We start from the raw sequence: 16,596 nt of genomic DNA, 5'->3' as shown, positions 1-16,596 counted from the left end.
TATTTGGGGGTGAGAGGTGTGTATTTATCCATTAAAAAGAGTGTCTCCGTTACAGAAACAGAAGATCAGAACACACATTCTGTGCAAATACAGCCAAAAGCATGTCTTTTGGGTGACTGTGCACACACGGATGAAGTCCTGATTTGTAAGTCCCTACCTCCTCATACACACGCCTTCACCTCCCCTATGCACGGCCCCTGTATGTAAAGACCTTTGTTCCTCACAGCATCCCCAGCCAAAGGCACAAGTGTTGTGGAGGGCTCTCACTCTGGACAAGGTGTTGCAGAGCTGACATGGGAATCAGAAGCCACTGCTTCAGACAGGGAGCTAAAATCTGCATCACCTCCTCTGCAGTAACTGTGGACCACCTCGCACAGACCATGTGAGGCAACCTCAGAGGCCTTATTTCTCAAAACCTAGGGCCTGAGGAGGTACCGGTTGCAACAGCATGGGCACAGGAGTTATCACCGAGCAGGCTAGACACGGTATCTTGCAGCTGGGAATTACTGGGTGAACCTGAAGAAGCAGGGGGCTCCAGGCAGCCACTTGTGCCTCTTGTGCCTCCAGCCAGCCCTCAGTAAAGACAGCAAAGCTTCTCGAGCCGACGTGCACACCACTCCTGTGTGCGCACAAAGATGTGCTGCGTTTGTTTAAAAGGAGACAGCCAGCACTATTGCGTGTTCCTGCATCTACCCCGGCTCCCTCCCCGGTGAGCACAGCAGGAACTCTGCTCAAGCTGCCAGGCTGCCGAGGGCTGCTGCAGCTGCCTCCTCCTCCCCTTCCCATTCAACACACGCTATTCAGGCAGCTGCTTAAAATGGAACATACACATAAAAATCCCCACAGAAAACATTCTGCTTAATTTCCCGTGATTGTTTTGCTGGGTTGTGTGTCTGCAAGTATTTCACTGGTGTGTTTGAAGAGCAGATTTGAAAGAGCATTTTATGGATTCCACCTTGAGGAAGACAGCATGATTTATACATAGCTGGAGAGTTAAGGATTAATATCTGTCCTGTCAAATTTTGCAAACAACAGAAAAGTCATTCCTCATACCATGTTAGACCACAAATGAGAGTTAGTAGAAGAAACAAATTTTGTGAAACTCAGTGGGATCTGACGCCAAACTCTCCAGATTCGGGAGGTAGCAAGGAAACTGCTATGATAGTAAAGGTTAAAATAAGGAGAAGATGAAAGCAGACACACTGCTTGAAGATGACAGTGATTGGTGCCCAGGCTGAGTAGTCAGTGAAACTAATGAATCACACATTGGTAACAACAGTCTGTTCACTCTCAATTGCAATATTCTGGCACTATTAAATCATCAGGACACTAATTACAGAGCACCTAAATACGACATTAGAAAAATGTCTCATGCTTTTGGCTCTATAGCAAAAACAAAATACAAGAAAGTTCCTGTCCCGAGGGGTTTCCAAACCAACTAGGCAAGAAAGATTGTAAAAGAAAGCACAGACACGATACAAGTTGCAACAGTCTTGACTACCAGGTTAGGGTTTTAGCTGGTGGATTTAGGCTCTGCAGCACCTGGGTCTCTCCTGCTCCTTGATGATATGTATGCCATATGCAGCCGATGTGTTCATTGGAAACGATCAGTACAGATATATAAATGTGAAAAAAACTGATATTGTCTATAGGAATAGTTTCAAAATGAGAAATGTGTACCCTTTTGTTGTAAGAGATATTTTGTTCAAAAAAATACAACTAATTACAACAAAGAAGCTTAAAATCTAAAATTATGTCAAAATTCTGGACCAAAGTTGATTTGGATTCCAATTAAGGATGGGAAAATTAACAGAACTGGAAAAGTTGTCCTTGGGTGAGAAAACGGTTATTTTACCAATTCGACTTCTTGGCATTACTTATGGAAATATAATTTGGTACTCACCGTGCAAGAGCCACAACCTGTTCCCGGGTAGTAATTAGTGGTAGAATTGTTTTAGAAGCATCATTAATGTAATCCAGCAAAATGAAGTCAGGTGGTGGTAGCCAATGTGATTTTTCTGGATTTATTTCATCCTGGACTTTAGATGTAATCTGAGTAACTTCTTTTGATTTTTCCTCTTCTTTTTTCCCCTTTCCTTTTCTTACATAGAAAACAATATACACTTATTTAGAATACTGTAATCTCTAATGTCCAAATTTGAATACAGTAGTTCTGCAACAGGACATTCAGACAAATCGATTTGGGGGCAGCGGGGGAAGGTAGGAGAAATATTTTCTCTTGGTAATTGAATACTCCAAAATCTGCAAAGCTGTAGAGGACACTTGTGGAACATGCCCTCAGGAGATGGGCAGGAACCAAGTGCCACTAGCTCCATATTAATATTGCTGTAAATTCTCATTTTATTTTGTCTACGGCTCTGATACGCCTTTCCCATACAACAGATTATCTAGGAGAGAAGACACTTACATACAGATAGGAAACATTTTTAGACAGTTACAGTTTGGTTCCATATGGATATGAACTAAAAATCATGAACCTCAATGATTTTTTACCTGATAGAAGTCTGGGCTTCAGATAAAGGAACAAATGGTATCAAGAGCATGGCTGAAATCTTGACAGGACATGCCAAGCAGGAGTCTCTGTAGTCGCAAGTCCGTGTGCTTAAAGCATTATGCAAACCACAACATGGCTTGTCAGATGAAGATTTTATAAGAAGTCTGTGTTTTTGCTGACTTTTTTCCATTGTACATGCTACATATTTCACTGATGCTCAGGATCCGAAAAATGACTGTGATCCTGAACAGGCACCATAAGCGCTAGCAGAAGTAAAAATGAAACGCTTGTTCTGCTTAGACTGAATATTGTGCATTTCACAAGACACGTAGCAACGACAAAATCAGTATCTTACAAGAGGTATCACTAAGATCTACAAAATCAGACAGCTTAGGATTTCTCATTGGTGGGAACACATAGAACTTGCGTTTTGTAAGCATTGTACCTTTATTCAGTGCAAGTCCTGAATAATTCTACTGTGAAATATAACAAAATCTCTTTCTTTTGTTTAACAGTTCTGGCTTATTTTTTAAAATCCATATACTTCTGGCATTCTTGGAAGGAAGAAAAAAGAAATAAAGGACATGGCTCCAGGGCACACTATCATTATTATATGGTCTTCAAATTATTCTTAAAATTTTTACAATGAACAGCACTCTTAAGATGGAAGGCATTGGACAAAGCAGAAGGGCATATACCATTATCAGTAGTCTAATTCAAGCAATTTGTCTTCAGAGTACTTTGCAAACTTTTCTTTCACCTATTGAGATTTACCATATTCACAAAAAGCCCTTTTCATAGGTTTCACAAAGCACATTATTTTAGAAAGATAACCAATGAAGATTTAATCTTAAAATTATAGAAAATTCACCACCGTCTTAAATAAACCATTCTGGTTATTAATTACATTTACACTTGAAAAAAGCAAATAAATAGTCTAATTTGACTCTATCTAACTATAGGCAGGGAACCTTACAATGCTAGATTAAGCAGCTACGTACTTCTCCATTTATACGCTTACATATTATGGTTAAGAACCCTGTTTAAAAATTATTCCCACCTCTGGTGTCTGACTTGTAGAAGCTGTTGCTTTGAAAACCTGCAAATGGTATAATTCTTGTTCCTTGACCATTTTCCCTCTTTGTGCCCTGCTATCCCCTTCTATCCTCCCAGCACTTTCTTCTCCCTAGGAAAAGTGCCCTGCTGAACTACAGCGCTAGAGTAGGAGAATTTGTTCCCTATTCTTATCTACTCAAATGGCTCCTGAATCACTCTTATTCTACTTCTTTCCAGTTTTCAGGAAGAAAACACTTGAAAGCGATGGGTTTGAACAGTGATTTTTTTGGCTTTTTTGCTGCTGCTTCTTTCTCTCAGGTATGACTATGCTCTCCTTGGCGGAATAGCTGCTCTAAGGTTTTCTTCCATACCTGCCTCTACCTTACTCCTCAACTCTTCAGTTCATCATATCTGTCTAATACTTACCTCATAAAGAACGTGGAGGTGCTGTCTTACAGCTCAGTGCTATAAAATAACCAGTAACCATTACAGTAGACTTCTACTATCTTTTCCTGTCCTTTTTTTTTTTAATCCCCATTTTATTTACCAGTGGGAATTCTGACAGCATAAAAAAATCACTCCCCTTTCCCAAAACTGTCTTACTACTCGTGAGACATACTTGCTGCGAATGCAGAGGAATATTGCAAAGGAGAACTCATGGCAGTTAATAGTCTCCAAGCTGTTTCTAATTCCTGTTGCCACTTCAGTACAAAAGTCCAGTGGGTCACCAGAGAGGCAGTGTGAGGCAGAAGGCAGCCAATACGATATGCTACCACCAAAAGACAGGCATGACAGCTATTTTCTTTCTTTTTTTGCACAGCTTAATGCCTTGGCTGTCTTTAGGAAAGGAGTAAATGAGCATTGGAAATAATTTCCTTAAATGCTGTACTGGAACATAGCATGGAATAAATGCACATTTATCAGTTTACATTAAATATCATCTTTTAGCCCAGTCAATGTGTGTATCAGATATGCAACTGTTTGATCAAAAATGTTGCTATCTGTCTATGCAAATATATGTCAAACTATCAACTTGGCACTTCCTTTACATCTAATTTAAACACTTCCAGCAGACAATTACAACAGCCCTTTCTCTTAGCTTTCAACTATGGTTTATATAAAGTAGTATCACTTTTTCAAAACAATAGCGTTAAACTGAGTTCAGTAGTACTTTGCAAAATAATGATGAACAGAAACATATGATCAAAGGAAAAAAATATGCAGGACAAAGTCTAAGCGTGTTTGAGACTCGGAGTCAGCTACTGACCTTCAAGTAACTCCCATACATCTCACAAATTAATAATAATAATGATGTATGAATTATGGATTCAGAATGAATGACAATGGGGTTATAAATCATACAATTTGATCATGACATTCAAAAGCAATTATTTCATACTTGAAGAAAGAAGTCTTTGTATCCCTGCAAGTTTACTATGGGAAATTGAGCCAGGTATTTGTTTCTTCCTAAAGAAAATGTTTTGCTTTCAGAAGGAATTATGGTTGCTAACAGAGCAGTCGTTTACTATTTAATTGACATAAATTACATCAAAAAGCAACTGTTCAAGGGTATCCTCATCTCGCACTGCAATAAACAAACATATTACCTCGTGAGAACAGGACTCTAAGCTCTGCACTGCTGCCTGAGTCTGTGCAAAATCGTCTGTGACTCTAGAGCATCTCCTGAGATGAAGGAATCTCCCACTGGTGCAGAGCAAACATAAACGGGGCTCAATATCTCCCCTTGCCTCCTGCTCCCTTTCAGTAAACTGGCATATGCACGGTGGGTCATGACCAGAGCTTGCTGGGCGTTAGGACCTGCTAAACAAGCAGAAGCTAGAACAGGCCTGGTACGACATTCAAGATGCAGGATTTACTCTTTTGCGTCCTGAAACAGGAACCTTCCACAATGCAATTCATAGGATCCATTTCAGGTATCTACTACGAAATGATTTAAACTGAATTGCAGAAGTGCTTGCAGTCCAGATAACTAGTGAAATGGAAATGTCTGCCTTGTAAGTCAAAAACTTTTGGATAGACTAATCTCACAATCTGGGTGCTGATTTAAGTCAGAACCTCAACCCTTCCCAGATGGTAGCTATTATCTGTTAACAATTTGCATGTCAGTTCTAAACAAACTGATACACATGACAAAATAATACCTTAAGCCTTTTACTCTAGTGCTGCTTTTGCTAAGTGAACTTTGTTGCAGGTAACACCTGCTTTTCCTCCATTGGAGATACCATTGAACTATTGAGATCACAAAGCAGGTTCCAATTTTCTCTTTACTTTCTTACTGCAGATTTCACCTCTCAAGCACAGATACATACATACCCAGAGATATATAAGCAGTCTAAGAAATCAACCATTATCTCTATCAATAAAATGCCTGTACAGACAGTAGCATATCACAGTTCATGGATGAGCTCCATGCTAAAAATTGCAAACATAGTGCTTCAATTCCTACAACAGACATGCCATCTCTCCTGTTTTTTCCAACCTTGCAGCACTTAGCATTTTGTAATGCCCACCACTGACTAGAATTCAAAGCCCTGAGGCATGGTCAAGGCTCCCTACACCATAAAATGAGGGAAATTAGGGAGTCAGGACTGGGACCCACAGAAACCAGCATGATAAATGGTCAACTCACTAAGTTAGCTAACAGAAAAGCCAAGGAGAGTTGTAGGTTACATCACATTCCTATCAAGGACTAGATACGACCCCACTGATGGCAAGGGAGCTCTATTTGGACTGGTTTTGGAATCCTGAATATTCCTCTGGAATTAGGCATGTACACCTGCCTTCTCTGAAAGGCACCGTTGTGGTCATGGTTGTGCTGCTGTTTTCCATGAAGCACAGTTGGGAGACCATGGTTCAGTTTTCTTCCACAGGAACAAACTAAGCATTATGTATTTTGTATTAAAAGTCATCAAGACAAGGACTAGAACTCTATGGTCTCTATGCTCTCAGATAAGTGCTTTAACAGCTGAAGTGGAAAGCTCTGTTCATTACGCCTCATCATCAATGAACAGCTACAACAAACCAGAAAGAGAATGCTAAACCCCAAATATCTTGTGATCAGCAGGTGGGACGGACAGGCTCAAATCCTCTTTCTGTAAAAGAAGGAAATTAATTTCCCACTACAAAGGTAGAGGTTCTGAGCCATTTGGTATGGGCAGACATGCCCACCAGATCAGTTCCACAGAAAGGACTGCAGTGTACTGGATAGATCAGAGGGAGCCCTGCAAAAGTGAGGCATTTTTAGGCTTGTTGCCGTCAAAACTGGGGCAGTTCTGAGCACACCCTTCTCAGCTTTCAGTCATCTAAGGAATTTCACTGGAAGAAATTTATCTAGAAATAAGGATGTGTGTAGGCAGTGTAGGAGCTTTTTGTGGGTCTAGGTTCTAAATTAAGAAAGAACTTCTACCTTAATTTCCCTGTGTCTTGGTTGTCAAGCCATAAAATAACAGCATTTCATTGTCTCCAAGGGATATTGAAAGGAAAAAAAGCCAAATAAATGGGAGATATTCAAATACAGCATGGAAAAGGACAACAAATAATTACTAAGACAGACAAAGGAAGATTACTGCAATTAGGAGGTGAAAGAAAGATACAACTTAACATTGTATTTCAGTATTCATACTCTCTTCAGAAACTATCACTCTTTTCAATCAGAATTCTATTTCTAATGTTAAAGCAATAAGAGAACATTGACAACTAGTAAATCCTAAAGCCATACCTTGCTTTTTCCTTACTGCCTTTTCTTGAAACAGAAGGCGACAAGATAGTCTGTTCATAAGATGAATCTTGTGCCTCCTCCTCTACTGCAAGACTGAAATGGAACAAGATATTTTTGCGTGTTATTTGCAGAGTTAGTACTTGCATGTTAAGCTCTGAAAATGGAGTTCTGATTTTAAAGGACAGTAAATATATTCACAGGAAGTATATAAGTGGAAGAAATAACATAACCACTAATAAACAAGGTATTGACTCAGGGATCAAAAAATGAAGTAATGACAGACACAAAGGTAACTGGAGACTAAGACTGCTGCCAAGGTGCAAAGGCAAGAACCTGTATCAAAGTCAAAGAAAGAAAACCTGCTAAAGACAACTCTAGGGATCAACAAAGAGCATGGAAATTTAATTTGTCATAGATATTCTCAGACATCTTTATGGTGTCATATACAAGCTTAAAAGGGAAGCTAATGATACTGTAAACCAAATATGTGATGTGTTGACAGAGAAGAAGGTTTTGGACTTGCAAAATATTGGAAGAGCATTCTTTGATCTGTGAGACTATTTACAGGAAATGACTCCCAGTTAAACAAGCCCAGTACCAACTTCCTGCATTCAAATCTAAGAAGATCTGTTAGGCTGGCCTCAACTTAAACAGAGAAGAACTGGACACAGGTTCTTTATCAAGCTTGAAAACTTGATGCTTGGCTTTGTCCTGCCTTTTGGGATGTTGTACTTAAAATTCCACTCGTGTCCATACAAGAAGATCATCAAATCATAGGTTTCATTGTCGCGTGACATTCAGCTTAGATAACAAGCTTTGTTATAACTAATAAAACACTGGGTGTCCCACCATCAGGAATCAAAGGGTTTTAAATGAATGAGTCTTAATGGCTAAGTTAAGAAAAACATCTAAACTGAATAAATCTTTTCTGTCTAGAGGGGAAAAACTTGTTTTCCAAATTCTTATTTTATAAAGGATGAATCTTTTGCCTTCTAGGACATGAAGCACTGTGCTGGAATTAAAACAGAACTTTCTATTTTATATATTTGTATATATATATCTATACTATGAAGTTTGTACTGAAAACAACAGTGGAACAATAGTGGAATCGATGGAAAAGATGAGCTATTGCAATAAATTCTAGTAGATCAAACGTGTCTCACTCTTTTTGTGGTTTGGCATTAATGAAGATTATGGCCCGACGGTCAGTAAGCTCTTGCATACTCAGTTCCTCCAAAGATAAAAATTTCACTCCACGTTTTATCTACAAGAAAATTAGCATAAAGTATAAGGTGTCCTGTTCAGTTAAAAATGAAGGGGAAAATATTTAAAATACACCTAAAGAGTAATTTAAAATTCCTCATCTTTAACAGAAGGCTTACATAGGAACTTACAAAGCCATCCAAAAGATGTGAAAATGTTTTCTTCTTAATTTGCATTTTTTTCATCAATTTTCTTAGAAAAGATTGCTTAGAAATAATTTAACTGGTAGTTACTGTTACTATGTCATTCCAAACAATTCTAGAATAAGGAAATGTTCCTACCTCTGAAGGCTTTACAATAGAGGATGGAATTCACAAAAGCAACCAAGCGCTTTAGGAGCAGGTACTTCACTGATTTTCAGGAAGACTGGTATTTCTAATTCATTTGGGCATTTTGAAAAGTCCTTCTTGGATTTAAACTGAATACAGCACTAACAAGTGATACTGGAGTCAGTCTTTACATATGAACACTGCTTTGTGAGCAGAAAGGGTCATGACCAAGGTGAAAATATGAACTCTTTACTTCTTTATGTAAAAACAAACAAACAAAAAAGTCCATAGGTCATTCAGTGTCAGGTTAGTATTAAGCATACTGCAGGGAAAGAGACCAGAAGAAACAAAGTCTGAGAAAGGATTTGGAAAGGAACTAGGTCTGCAGAGCTTACACAGGATTGGGAAGAAGATCGCAACTGGAGGACAGCATGAAGATGATAAGATTTCATCCATGAAGAAACATAATCAAAAGAAATTAGTATAAAAGCTAGGAAACTTCAGGACAAGAAAGCAAAGTATTTTATGTAGCCACTATCTGTCTTTTGCTATAGTACTTTTACTTTTTCTAAATCAAGAAGAAAATTTTACTCTAAGTACAGTAATTTATTTAAAGTAGCTTACCTGACCACAATCATAGAATCCATCAGTAATGATATTATTCGATGATAAATATCCCATCTGGCTGTACTTTTGGGAAAGATTGTTATCAAGTAGCTTTTCCAGAGCAGCTTCACTAAAGTTATTTTTGCGCCGTGTTGATAGATTAATTTCTTGCAGGATGTCTAAAGCACTGTTAAACGAAATACAAATGCTAATTCATCATTAAATACCAGTTAGTTATTATTATACAGTTCAGGGTTAGTTTTTGGCATTACTAAGGACGAGACAGATTCAGTTCCAAGTGCTAGCCTTGTGCCTCTGAGCCAGCAAGGAGATTTGCTGCACGAATTCTTTCTCTAGGGGAGGAATACACCTTGCAGTGGTCAAAAGCAATTCCTTTAGGCAGTTAAACTGCTACCTAAAGAAATGCGGACAGGACGCCACAACCTTTTACCAGAAAGATGTTTGGAACCACAGAGAACTTGAGAAAAAGAAGCATGTAAAGTACAGTAAAAGGCATAATGTTCAGAGATGACCATATGATACAGTTCAGGGAACCTCACTCGCAATGCAATTTGCAGATTGCAGTTGTGCATTACACAATATGTGAATCCTTCTGGCTTAGGACTGTTACTGTGTCTGGCAGAGATTTGCTAAACACGGCTGAGCATGGAAACACAAGCAGCTGTGTCAGCACCACCAGGATGGCAGGATTTTTGCAGCGTGGAGGTAGAAACAAATAGTCATGTGGGGACATAGGAGGGCAGGAATTGATTTCTTAAGCTGGTTTTGGCGCTGAAACCAACATACTGATAACTTCTGACCTGAAAACCTTAGCAAAAGCTCACTAAGAAGATAAAGGAAGCTGAGTCAGGAGAACATAGCATACTGCAGTTTTGGAACTGTTCAGGTATGAAAAAAACCAGGAAAAAAGAAGGCGATATATTCCTATGTGTGTGTGTGTACATATTCAAATGTATACGTGTGTGTGTCTATACACACATCCAGACATTCTTCGCATCCTAAGGAATCAATTTCACATATAAATATATACACACACACACATAGATAATTAACTCCACGTTTAGACTGCCCATTTCTCTCTACGAACTACACAGGGAACCTCAGCTGTGGACATGTTCAATGTAGACTTCTGAAGGTATGTCAGATGAATTCCAGAGAGCAAGTTTTTCAGGCAACCTGAACATTTTCAAATGGCAACCTTCTCTTTTAGAAGAGAGCAATAGGAGAAAACAGTGGAACAGCAGTACAGGCTATTTGTCATACAGCATACTGCAACAAAGCCAGGTAACCACCAAGTAATGCAGGGAAGGATTTTAAAGGGGAAGATGGAGAAAGAAAGGGTAATGTGTACAGCAGTGTCTAAACCAGATGACATTACAGGCACAATGGCACATTACCCTCATATGGAGGAAAGACAAAACCAGGCAAATACGGCTGCAATAAAAACTCTGTGAAGACCCGAAAACCAAAAAAAAATTGTTAATACAGAAATGAAAACCCTGACACTTCCAACATAAAAGAAAAAGTAAGGGACAAACCCAAAAGATCCACAGGCAAAGTGAGACACAACTATTTGGGGACTGAAACAAAAATAAATGTTTCATATGCTACAAGTCAAAGAGGAAAACATAGGCCTATTACTCAATGCGGGAAGAAAACTCATAACAGATGGCACAGAAAAGACCGAAGTGTCTGATGCCTTTTTTGCTTCAGTTTTCATAAAAGGGTTGCAAGCAGATGCCTGGCAGTAATATTAACAAGGAGGTAGAAACAGTAGGCTTAACATGTCTAGAACAAGTTTGAGGAGACAAAGTTAGCAGTCCCTGAGGACACTTAACCTCATATTACTCTATGAAATGGCAAAAGCAACCTCTGAACTATTTATAATTGTATTTGAAAATTCAGGGCGGACAGGATAGATGCCAGGAGAGCAGAGAAGGGCAAAGATAGTATTTAGATTTGAAAAACAAAGAACAATGAAATTATAATAGAGATCATTCAGCCAAATTTCAGGGTCCAAAGAACACCATATCAAATTATTGAACAATCAGTCTGCAAGCAACAAGAGATAAGAAATACCTGTTACGTATTTGTCAAGAATAAATCATGTAAAGCCAATCTAATCCTTTCTGTGACAGGGTAACTGACTTAACGTATAGGCAGAAGAAGTAGATGTGAGATATGAGTTGACTTTGAAATATGTTTTGACTTTAAGAAGTCTTTTCACATATTCCTACTTGAATACTCATGAGCAAGTCAGGGAAATATGATCTACATGAAAATAACACAAAATAGTGCCTCACTGGTTGAAAAACTATGCCTAAAGTATTATTATCAGTAATATGCTGTCAAACTGGAAGGACACATAAATTAAAGTCCTACTCCGATACTTTCATAAAGAAGGGGTTAAATAAGAACAGTGCTATATACAAGATATAGAAAATAATTACAGAGATTTATTTGGTGGTGGTATGACCTCAGCTGAAGTACCTCATCCAGGCTGGGAGATGGCACTTCAAAATGGCATAAATAAATGAGTGAAATTCAGAGATTTGTGACAAAATGGTACAATATTTCAAAACAAAAAGAAGTTTAACATTTTTACTTTGTCATGAAAAGGAAACTGAGAGGGGGACATGGAACATGGGAAATTTCAGTAAGTTAAACTGAAATTGCTATAAAGAGGTGGTTATTCAGTCCCACTGAAAGTAGAACAACGTGTATTTGGATTGATTTGCTTTAAGGGATATTGAGAACTCAGAAACACCTAATTGTAAGGGTACTCCAGCACTGGAACAGCTTACCTTGGAAAGTTGTGAAAGCCCCTCAGAAATGGTATTTACACTGAACAAGAAAAAATATGTCGGTTTATCTGATCTAGTCTTACAGTGGGCAGGTGGATAACATCACCTTTGAGGTCCCCTCCTGACCTAAATGTCTGAGATTCTCACTCTGCAGAATCCACTCATTGATTGATTTTAAATATTTGTGCAGTCACCAGAGAAGTGTCCAGCAGAGGGAGCAGGGCAATTACATATATTTTAATTTAATGATAACTAAAAGAGTCACCCTGTATAAGAAGCCCTGTGTTATAATTCTTTTAACCTAAATGAGCTTTTGTAATTCAGATGATTAATATATGGAACTTGGAGTTTCTAAGAAGGAACAAAATAGAGTCTCTTAGACACAACACTTCAGCACACCTGCAGTTAACCAGAACTTGTAAATCAAATTTAGACTGTGTGTAATAAGTACAATTTACCGTATATTGAACTTAGCCTGAAACCTTAATTTCAGTTTCATATGTATGGGGCACTGTAGTCCCTAATTTTGACCGATATAAGCACATCGTCAATATAAAGCCTAATTCAGTCACAGAAACAATAAACATTTTTATAATTCCAGACAGTTTTCTCTTCAGACTGATGTTTTTTCTTCAGACTTCTGTTACTTAAAATTCAAACCATTTCATCTGTAATACCTGTGGTGCAAAAGCACTTTCTACTTACCAAAAAGAATAGCTTAACCTTGTTACTCTGCTTTAAATACATAAAGATCGACTTAATGGAATTCTTGCATCAAAATCTTCCCTCTGCCCCTTGCAACTATTTCTACTCACCCTAGCCTGCACAGTTCAGCAGTGGTTAGTTCATCACTTGCACAGACCATAAGAGCCCAACAGGCATTTCTTCTGACTTCTTCATTCTTAGAATGCAGCAGTTCAGTGAGTGGTCCCAGTCCATCTGCATTTCTCAACTATAAAAAAAAATAAGACATTGCCACTTACATATTTCATCTATCCCATCAAGAACAGCCTGTGAAATTCACCTTCCAAAACATTGAAGCTGTGTAGACAACCTATGCTAGGCTGGTAGAAAGGCCATTTATGGGGATTCTGTGCTACTGTGAACCCTGCATAGGCTGGAGCTGGAGAGAGCTTCAGAGAGTTATGAGGCACACATCCCTTCTGGCTCTGCCTTGCTTTTCAGTTATTGGATTGCGGTGTGGAAACCAAAGAGACTATGCAACACAAGACTGTCATGGAGAGTTACACAGCTTTTTCTGTGTTCTGTTGCCTCCTAGCAACTAATTTACATCACAATATATTTGAATTCGTATTGTATTGTATGTATGACAATCTTATTAACATCCTATTCTCTCGTGTGCTGCAGTATCTTTCCTGTACATGCTGGAGGAAATATTGCTCATTTGGATTTTTGAAGAGAAAGACATTTTAAGGACACTGAAAGAGGTAGATTAATTATCTATGCCCCTTATTTGTGTCCTAATTAACAGCCTTGACCCATGAGAAAACCCCAGCTTAAGATCTATGAATGCACATAGCATCATCCTTATTTATGAAAAGAAAATAGTATGACCATTGATAAACAGTGAAAAGTTCAACTTGCTTGATGCCACTGCTCAAGGGATTAATTATATTTTGAGTTTTGTCTAAATTACATTTACTCCATGCATATCCATATCTTATTAATCAAGGTCAGACATTGCCGTTCAGGCCTTCAAAGTAGAACAGACCAACACTGAGGGAGAGTAAAGAGGACAGAACTTCTCGTCTTCAGAGTTCCAGCTAAAAGAAACCTTAATGTTTAATGCTCATGAACATGGGGATTAAGATATAGCCCTGGTTAAAGCATACTGAAGCTGTAAAAATTTAATTTGGTGCAAGCAAATACAGCAGTAAAAATACAAATTAAAGAAAACCGTTTCCAAGTTCTCATGGACAAACTGAGCTAAATTCATCTGAACAAGCCTATGATGAAAGTGAAAAATTAGTTACTATCTAGAAAGCCCAGCACTTTTAGAACTGACACAAAATACAAAGATTCTACGCAATTGTAACACCGACTTCAGAATCTAGAAATGTCATAAATAACCACAGCCTCGAAGAGTAGTATTACCTCAGTTCTTGCATCAGCATCACAACCAAATGCAGCCACAGCCAACGCTGCTTTGCTTTGCACTTGGCTGTTGGTTGAGCGCAACGGTTCTACAAGCGCAGTCATAACGCCACGGCTCTGGATACTTATGCGGAATGGCTCCTGCACGGCCAGATTTGTTAGCACTGTAGCAGCATTAGCAATGGCTCCATCTCTCTGAGCGTTCAAGGTATTTACTAAGGGTTTGATTCCTTCAACCTCAGCAACAGCACTAGCAAAATGAAGAAGAAAAAAAAACCTTTGTTATTTTGGGACCATTTTTTCTTCTTAGTGTGCTTTATTTACCAACTACATTGTTGGCACTACATTAGTATTACATTTCAAGATTTTTATATATATATATATATATATATATATATATATATATATAAAATTTATATACGACTCACGGCGTGACGTTCAAGAGGCACAACCTAAGCAGACAGACCAAGTCACAAACTTCTAGATTCTTTACCTTATTAGGGCATGGATCCTTTCTGAGGTTTTGAACAAGTGAATTAAATCTTGCATCTTTTCAAAGATGCAGCATTTCTGTATCTTTAGCTCCAGGCAAATGCCTCTGCAGATTCTCTTCACCTCTCCCCATAACCATTCTAGCACTACTTCTACTGAGGATCATAGTGCATGGAATGGCATGCTGTTGTTCTTTGCGCTGGCTCCGTAAATTTCTGTGATGAGATACATAGGTGGCATAAACATAGTGCACCAAGTTTCTGCCATTCTTACAGAGTAGGTGTACATTGTGCAGTTCCGTGCAATGTAGAAATAATTGAGCTGGCTTTATACAAGCTGATTTAGACAGCAGGAGTACAACAGACCCATCAGCACAGAGTTTAGGGCTGGCTGTGACTGTGGTTCCACATCAACTCATCTATCAGCAGCAGATACAGTTTAAATATTTCCTCTGCTTCCAGATGGTACTGTAGCCATGGCTGAAGGGTGCTGCCCCTCAGCGGTGCTGGGACAAATGCCGGTGTGGCCAACTTCTAAGCTAGATGTGCAAGACAACCTGTTTGCAAATAAGACTGGGGGAGATTGTTTAAGGGTTGGGATTGTTTAAGGATCATTTAATAGATTTAGGTTAGAGAACAGCCAAGAAAAAAAACAGTTGAAGAAACACTAGTAAGGAAATAGCAACTTCAGGCAGGAGACAGCAGAAGGTGCAGGCAGCTGCACTATTAGAGGACACATTTGCAAATTACTTAAATCTGATGTGCTGCAAAACTAATAGTCATGTGGGCCTACATCTCAGTCACAGCAGAAGGAACCAGCCTATGAGCACTTCATCTTAACACCACTATTTTGCTTCTGGCACTCACCAGGATAGTGCCTTTTAAAAGAAAAAAAAAAAAAAACACTTCATATTTAATGTCTGGGGTAAAGAATATACTTGAAAGCAGCTGGTGACACGGTTTATAACGATAGTAAACTCTTGACTACAACTGACGCAGACCCTGAAGAAAGAAGCTGGCTTGGCTGAGGGGAAACTACCATGCTCTAACAAATCTGAGAAGGCACACGTTCTGGGTTATCGCCTCATTATGTATGCTTTGGTTTCTTTGCCATCGGCAAAAGAGACTACTGATACACATGCAGTTTATATCCTTCAGATGCCATAAGACACATTATAACTTCACATTTTTGTTGACCTTCTTGCCAAAACTTTCCTTTCTACTAAATGACAGTAACTTCTTTGTCTACATCATCGTTTGTTTCAGTGGTATTTTTTCTGTCACTATAAACCAAAACACCATAAAAATTGAATTGTCTTCCTTCTCAGTTTGCATATAAAATTTGATCAAATGATTTGAGGCATATGTCAAATTTACTATCTGCTCTTAGTAATTTTACATTGGGCTTATCTGCTTGTTAAACAAAAGTTGGCAATATTGTTAGCAATGGAAATGCGCAGATGGCAATTTGAATTTTCCTTGCAACTGCTTTTAACACCCTCTTTTAGTACATTTTGTCTATATTAAAAACATAATAAACTCTCCCACCCCTGTACAAGCATTTCCAAGCACTTCAACAACAGAGTGTACATTTTTATATGGTTTGCTAAATTTCTGTCAACACATTAATACGAGAATTCTGGATGTGAAATACTTTTACTGTAACAGCATCTTACCAAAATCCAACTAATCTTTTGGTAACTTTCACAGTTACAAA

General features: G+C 38.5%; 1 protein-coding gene across 2 annotated transcripts in view; it reads right to left on the bottom strand.

Moving 5' to 3' along the window:
* ARMC3 (armadillo repeat containing 3) overlaps positions 1-16,596 on the bottom strand; it is a 50,970-nt gene that overhangs the window by 2,428 nt on the left and 31,946 nt on the right. The window contains exons 10-15 of one of the 2 annotated variants that reach the window (XM_086466744.1): positions 14,389-14,638; positions 13,089-13,225; positions 9,467-9,635; positions 8,474-8,574; positions 7,311-7,403; positions 1,904-2,101 (exon numbers count right to left, since the gene is read on the bottom strand). In XM_086466744.1, the coding sequence (XP_086322870.1) occupies positions 1,904-2,101; positions 7,311-7,403; positions 8,474-8,574; positions 9,467-9,635; positions 13,089-13,225; positions 14,389-14,638 (948 nt within the window). Of the gene's footprint in view, positions 1-1,903; positions 2,102-7,310; positions 7,411-8,473; positions 8,575-9,466; positions 9,636-13,088; positions 13,226-14,388; positions 14,639-16,596 lie in introns of both variants that reach the window. The other variant, XM_086466743.1, reaches the window with a different exon arrangement.

This window comes from Leptosomus discolor, chromosome 6 (genome assembly GCF_034619465.1).
Source record: "Leptosomus discolor isolate bLepDis1 chromosome 6, bLepDis1.hap2, whole genome shotgun sequence".
Classification (NCBI taxonomy): Eukaryota; Metazoa; Chordata; class Aves; order Leptosomiformes; family Leptosomidae; genus Leptosomus; species Leptosomus discolor.
Note: the sequence above shows the minus strand (reverse complement) of the source record. Positions and strands in the feature narration are given on the sequence as shown.